Raw genomic sequence first — 7,360 nt, 5'->3', positions numbered from 1 at the left:
CTCACACCTTTTCCAATTTTAAGGAGCTCTGGTAGTGTAGTGGTTACGAATCAGGCTGCTGATTCAAGGTCGGCAGTTCGAAACTACCAGCGGTTCTGCGGGAGAAAGATGAGGTGTTCTGCTCCTGTAAAGATTTACAGCCTCGGAAACCCTGTGCAGGGTCACTATGAGTCAGAACCAACTCCATGGTACTTAACAACAACAACAGGATATTGTTGGTAGTGGTAGGCATGGCTATGACAGACTCTGAATTATGGGTAATGTAGCACGTGAGGCCGGAGTGTGGGACTGAAGGGCCCAGGGACCCCTGCACACATCGGGAAGAGATGTCCTTGGAGGAAAAAGGGAACAGTATCCTTCTCTAGGCCAGGGGTGATCTGCCCTGGGCATCGTGGCCAGCCACATCCCTTTCTGAAATGTCCATAGTTAGGTAAGCTAAGACCACAAACTGGGCACTATCATGTTTACCTCTTCCAGCTTCAGTCCTGAAACTTTCTCTTTTCCCTGGCTTTATCATCCCAGGCATTAGTTGATATATACCATGCTGTTGTTAGTTTCTTTCAAGTTGATTCCAACTCATGGTGATCCCGTGTGTAGAGTAGAATTGTTTCATAAGGTTTTCAAAGCTGTGACCTTTCAGAAGCAGACTACCAAATCTGTCTTCCAATGTACCTCTGGGTGAGTTTTAACTGCCAACCTATTGGCTAGTTGTCAATTGCTTAACCACTTGTGCTCCCCAGGGACTCCTCAGGCCTTCTGGGTTTGGTTAAGCTTAAAATAGTGTTCCTGTTAAGTTGGAAGAGGTAAACAAGATAGTGCCCATCGTTTGGTCTGTCTTATCTAGAGATACTGTGTACCTTCTTCAGAGGTGCTTATTAAGACTTGTCTTTTTTCCATAAATGGAGTATCACAGTTTGGAAGAGGGTGTAGTTTTAGGGAAGGGGACAATATCCTGTTCAGTCTATTGGGAGGTTTACTTAGAAGACATTTTAGGGTGGTACAAAAAGAGTTTAAGGTAGAGCTCCAAGAAGTTTTAACTATTATGGACTTTTAACTTAGAATTTGCCAGCAGGCTTCACAAGTATTGACAAAAGAACCAATTGATCTGTTTTGGAAGAAGTACAGCCAGAGTGCTCCTTGGAGGCCAGGGTGGCTAAGTTTCATCTCTCATACTTTGGATATATTGTCAGGAGGGAACAGTTGCTGGAAAAGGATGTCATGCTGGGTAAGATGGAGGGTCAGAGAAAAAGAGGAAGACCCCCAGTGAGATGGATTGGCCAGGTGGCATCATTGATGGCTTCAAGTGTGGCAGCCAGTGGTAGTTGAGGTTGGCCCAGGATCAGACATTGTTTCGTTCTGCTGGGCATGGGGTCGCTATGAGTCTGTTCCTACTCGATGGCACCTAACAACAACAACAACAACAACTTCACAAGTATTTGTTGAGCACCTGATGTGTGCCCTGCCTATGCTGAGAAGTATGGGGAGACCAGGGAGCCACTGATGGATATTAAAGGGGCCAATCGACCTCCTTCCTACCTACTCTCCCCACAGACCATTTCCTTCTTAGTCCTTGCAGAGAACATCTGCTCTCAGTCCTGCTCCTGATGCTGGAAGGTCAGCAGGTCATCTCCTGTGGCACACAGGGCATGTTGTCACCTGCTTCTCCACTTGCAGCTGTAGGGAGGCAGGTGCTTAGAGCCTTCACAGTAGAGTTCTGTAGGGACATTCTGGGACATTGCTGGTGCTATGTGACCTCACTGGAATCTCAATAATTTTTCAGTTGATAAAATACTTTTTATGTAAGTGAAGCCATCTGATCCTCTCATTCACTCCTGAGGTAGTCAGAAATTACCAGCCTACTTTGACCTATGAGAAACTGGAGACTCACAGAAGTAGAGGTATCTTGCCCAAGATCATAGCACTGATACACACTGAAGCTGGGGTTTGCACTCTGTCCCAGCACCCTGTATGAGACTGAGTGGGCACTGTGGTTATCTGAGGGGCTGATCTCCCATTCATCACATTACTTCCATAGGGAAGTTTCATTTGGGGGCCTAAACACACACAGTTTGTCAATTTATGAGAAGGGTCTCCCTTCCCAGACTGCAGGGACCATCCTGGGCTTGTTTGCAGGATGGCCTGAGCTTACTGCACTGCGCAGCCCAAAAAGGCCACGTGCCAGTGCTGGCGTTCATCATGGAGGACCTGGAGGATGTGACTCTGGACCACGCTGACAAGGTGAGAACTGCCTTAAGACTGTTCGTCCTTCCCACTGGGCCTGAAACTCTTGAGGCCTCTTCTTCTCTCATTCCTTGACTGTATCCTCTAAGCTATGGGTCATGCAGATCCAGGCCTGCCTCGGAAAACTCCTGGTCTGGAAGGACTGCTAGAGCACAGGTTAGGAGAAGGGATCCCTGCTTTCTGCTTCCTGAAGGAGGTGCTATTTGGTTACTGAATTCCATTTTTGAATAAGATTAAGGGACATTCCACATGAAGGGGAGCCCAGAGCTTTTGAGATGGAAAGAAGTCTTTTCTGATGTGAGATTGGTTGGAATATTAGTAGCAAAGTCCAGAGGGGTGGTGTGAGATCCTTATGGAGATAATGGCCCCCACCTCAGGGACCTGTCTTTATGCAGATGGCCACAGGGATCCCACCAAGTGGCTTCCCAGATGCAGTGGATGGCAGTTGCTGGGGCAGGAGAAACCTGCTGTGGTTAGGGAGCAGAGACCAGGTGGGCAGGGTGGGGGTGCTCGCTCTCCAGGCTGCAGGACGCACACTCTCTTTTCCCGCCTTGGCAGCTGGGGAGGACAGCGTTTCACTTGGCTGCTGAGCACGGGCAGCTGGATGCTCTGGACTTTCTTGTGGACTCAGGCTGTGACCACAGTGTCAAAGACAAGGTATGACTGTGACCTTTGTTCTGTGGGGAGGACCAGTCTTTGGACTCTTACCTGTGCTGGAGACTTGGGTGGTACAAAGCCCATTGTTCACCCAGCAACACTTTATGAGCATGTGCTCTGGGTCAGCCCTGGGCTTCAGGTTGGGGGATACAGATGCCCAAGACACACGCCCTGTACTCAAGGAATTCAGCACCAGCATCCTAATGAGGAGCTCCGGACCCATGGAGGGCTATCAAATCTGATTGTAGTGGCTGTTATTTCATTTGGGTTATTTAATGCTGTGGGTGGGAGAATCCCTGTTATTGTTGTTATGTATGCTGTGGAGTAGGTTCCGACTCATAGCGACCCCGTACAGGGTTTCTGAGGCTGTAAATCTTTATGGGAACAGAAAGCCTCATCTTTCTTTCGCAGAACAGCTGGTAGTTTCAAACTGCTGACCCTGAGGTTCGCACTACGTTACCAGAACTCCTTGGGAGAGTCCCTAGATGGTACAATTGGTTAACTCACTTAGCTGCTGACTGAAAGGTTGGAGGTTCAAGTGGCCTGCTGATTTGCTTATGAAAGGTCACAGCTCTGAAAGTCCCATGGAGTGCAGTTCTGTTCTACAATACATGGGGTCACTATGACTTGTAATTGACTTGATACTTCATGGCAGCTGTTTTGATTTTGTTTCTTAATTGTTGAGGGTGAAGTCAGACTTAGGCAGATGGTAGCCACTGCTGGTGATTTGTTTTCTTTGGAATTTCATGTTCTACTCTGGTGGCACAATGGTTCAGTAGCCCGGTAGCTACTAACTGAAAAGTCAGCAGTTTGAACCTGTTTGAACTGGTTTGAATCTGTACCGATTACAGCTTTGGGAACCCTATGGAGCAGGGCAGTTCTGCACTGTCGTATAGGATTGCTATGAGTTGGAATCGGGTCAAGAGCAGTAAATTTGGGTTTGGGTTTTACTATGGCAAGAATAGGCTGGAAGCACCAAGGAAGGAACAGTCCGCCCTTGAGAGTTTGGGAGCAGGATTTCACCAGTCTGAGAATGGTGAAGACTATCCTGCAAATGGCTCATATCAATGAACCACTGAAAATCAGTGGGTGAAATACATTGCAGCAGGTTCTAAACTGTGCTTTGAATAAAAAACTGATCAATATGGTTGGCAGGATCAAGGGAGTTCTGCTTATAAGGTAGTGACAGAGCACTCACAGGAAGTGATTGACGGGAAGCACCACAGGAACTTAGAAGAGGAAGGCATCTACATCAAGGGTTAGTTCACTCTATTACTAATTTTACAGACCCAGAGAGAGGGATGCTTTAGCCCAGGCCACACAGCAAGAACAAAGGAGGAGCTGGGTCTGAACCAGCATCCTGGTGTCTTAGCCCTGTTCTCCTCTCTCCTCATCAGGCTGCCTCCTTGGGCACGGACCCTTTGGGGTCTGCACTACATTCACTCTGTCCTTCAGGGAGGCCCCAGAAAGGGGCTGCAGTGCTGCTACTGTACACGTTTGAGGGTGCTGAGACATCTGAAAACTAGGCACAGATTTTCCCTTTGTCAATGAACTGATCATAAGGAACTCTCCAGGAGCCATAGATGGAGGCTGGGAGAGGGAAAGTAAACAACAGGAATGGAGGCCATGGGCATTTGGACCATTTTCTCTTGTAACTTACTTGTGCCTTTAGGTTCTGCTTGAGCTCAATCTAGTATCTGCCATTTCTACTTGATGATGGAGTGCCACTGAGCATGCTCAGCTTGATGACTCTGTGAATCAGACACCACCCAGTTCATGGTGGGCAGCTCAGACCACTTGGTGACTTCGTGGCCCATGGTTAAGTCTTCTGTGTCTACTAAGGCCCAGTAACAAGGCAAAAGCTGTTTTTCAAAAGGAAAGTAACTATCTGCAAAGAATAGCAGGGCTTTGCTCCAAAAACCCGTTGGCCTATGCTGTGATTCACTAACAGGGGTCTGCCAAAGACTCCAAACAGCAACTCTATCTGCATTGACACTTCAAGCTCCATTGGATCTACTGGATCATATGGTCCAAGTTACAGACAGAACCTGGTGCAGAGCCTTCTCTTGTTCTGGGACCCATTCAAAATTAGTCACATTTAGATCGCTTGATAAGCAGGCAGGAAAAGCATATTCAAATAAGGAGTATGTTATCTTTAAAATCCAAAGAGATCTACTAGGCATTTATTGTGCCTCCTTTTTAGTTATAGAATAGATGCAGCAACTTATCCTTTACTTTAGAAAATTATCTCTACATGCTCCACACCACTGGAGCCCCAGACATTTCACTGAGGTAGAAGGTGCCTGCATTTTTGTCAGGTTGATTTCTCACTCAATAGCATGCAAATGTCTTCCAATAAGTTTACAGTCATTGTACTTATTCTTTTCTAGGTCAAGTCAGCATGAAGTCATCCTTATAGTCAACCATTGTGACATCTTGTAGAGTGGAGAAACGATCAAGGTCCTTGCAGATTACATTATAATACAGGGCTGGAGAGTTGATGTACCTTTGAGGTAGGACTGTGAAGGTACATTGCTGGCCTTGCCAGCTAAAGGCAAACTACCCAAGACAGTGGTCTTTCAAAACAGGTATGGGAAAAACTCATGAACCAGATCATCAGCTGCATACCAGGTTCCAGGAGATGTATTAATTTGCTCAAGCAATGAAATCACATCTGGAACAGCAACAGCAATTAGAGTCCCCACATATTTAAGTCTATGACAATCCACTGTCATTCTCTAAGATCCATCTGTTTTTTGTATAGGCCAAATAAGGTAGTTGAATGGGATGTGGTGGGATTCATCACTCTTGCATCCTTGATGCAGGATTGCTTTTGAATTACTATTTTCTTAGGGGCAGTTCTAATAGCTTTCATTTGGCTTTTCCTTCCTTAATAGTCCTTACTCCACATGTCATGGATCCATAGTGGGGGTCTGCCAGTTGCTGAGTTTATCTATTCCAATTATGTGATCTAGAACATGGGGAATCAACATACGATGGATTCAGGGACCCACTGGACCCACTGAGATGGGACTGAGCTAAGACTTCCTTAATAACCTGACCTCCGTAGGCTCCCACTCTGACTGGTGGGTCACAGTGACATTGTAGGTCTCCTAAAATGTAGTGGTTACGAATCAGGCTGGGAACCTCAAGGTCAGCAGTTCGAAACTAGCAGCTGTTTGTGGGAGAAAGATGAGGCTTTCTGCTCCCGTAAAGATTAGAACCACTCTTGGTACCACATATCTTAGGCTGGGCTCTATAGAGGAATAAAACAAGTCTGTTGTTAAGTGCCATCAAGTCAATTTGAACTCATAGTGGCACTGCTCAGTCCTGGGCCATCCTTACAACTATTCTTATGCTTGAGCCTATTGTTGCTGCCACTGTGTTGATCCATCTTCTCGGGGGTCTTCATTTTTTTTTGCTGATCCTCCAAGCATGATGTCATTCTCCAGGGGATTGGTCCCTCCTGGTAGCGTGTCCGAAGTGTGAGAGATGAAGTCTCACCATTTTGGTTTCTAAGGAGCATTCTGGCTGCACTTCTGCCAAGACAGATTTGTTTGTTTTTCTGGCAGTCCATGGTACTTTTAATATTCTTCTCCAACACCATAATTCAAATGTATCAATTCTTCCATAGTTTTCCTTATTCATTGTCCAACTTTTGCATGTATATGAAGAAACTGAAAATACCATGGCTTCAGTCAGGCACACTTTAGTCCTCAAACTGATACTGTTATTCTTTAACATAAAACCAGTATATGTATATCATGGTGTGGCACTGTGAGTTAATGCATTAACGCGCTGGACTGCGAAGTCGGTTTGAACCTCAAGGTTGGTGGTTCAAGCTCACCAGACGCTCCTTTGAAACTCAATACAGAGTCAATGGGTTGGAACCGACTTAATGGTACTCAGCAACAACGTATGTATATGTACATATACATACATACACATATATGTATAAATCACATATACACATGTGCATATGTATACAAATTATACATATACATGTATATACATGTGTGTGTGTGTATATATATATATATATAGCGCTCTGGTAACGTAGTGGTTACGAATTGGACTGCAAACCCCATGATCAGCAGTTTGAAACTCCCAGCTGTTCTGGGGGAAAAGATGAGGCTTTCTGCTCCTGAAAACCCTGTACAGGGTCGCTATGAGTCGGAACTGACTCCACGGCACGTAACAACAACAACAACAATGTCTTTGTCAGAGTCTTGGTGTGGCACTGGATATATATATATATATCCTGGTGTGGCGCTGTAGGATAATCACTGGACTGCTAACTACAAGGTCAGCAGTTCACACTCACTCCTCAGAAACCCTATACAGGTTCACTATGAATCAGAACCAACTCAATGGTACTAAACAACTATATATATATTGTTGTTGTTAAGTGCCGTCGAGTTGGTTCCAACCCATAGCGACCCTGTACAGGGTTTCTGAGGCT

The 7,360-nt window shown here is 45.7% G+C and overlaps 1 protein-coding gene across 1 annotated transcript in view; it reads left to right on the top strand.

The window, feature by feature from the left end:
- ANKDD1A (ankyrin repeat and death domain containing 1A) overlaps positions 1–7,360 on the top strand; it is a 61,279-nt gene that overhangs the window by 23,556 nt on the left and 30,363 nt on the right. The window contains exons 5-6 of the mRNA XM_006831849.1: positions 2,134–2,238; positions 2,800–2,898. Of these exons, the coding sequence (XP_006831912.1) occupies positions 2,134–2,238; positions 2,800–2,898 (204 nt within the window). The remainder of the gene's footprint in view (positions 1–2,133; positions 2,239–2,799; positions 2,899–7,360) is intronic.

The sequence above is a fragment of the Chrysochloris asiatica genome, unplaced genomic scaffold (assembly GCF_000296735.1).
Source record: "Chrysochloris asiatica unplaced genomic scaffold, ChrAsi1.0 scaffold00004, whole genome shotgun sequence".
NCBI lineage: Eukaryota > Metazoa > Chordata > Mammalia > Afrosoricida > Chrysochloridae > Chrysochloris > Chrysochloris asiatica.
This window is presented reverse-complemented; position numbering and strand designations above follow the sequence as displayed.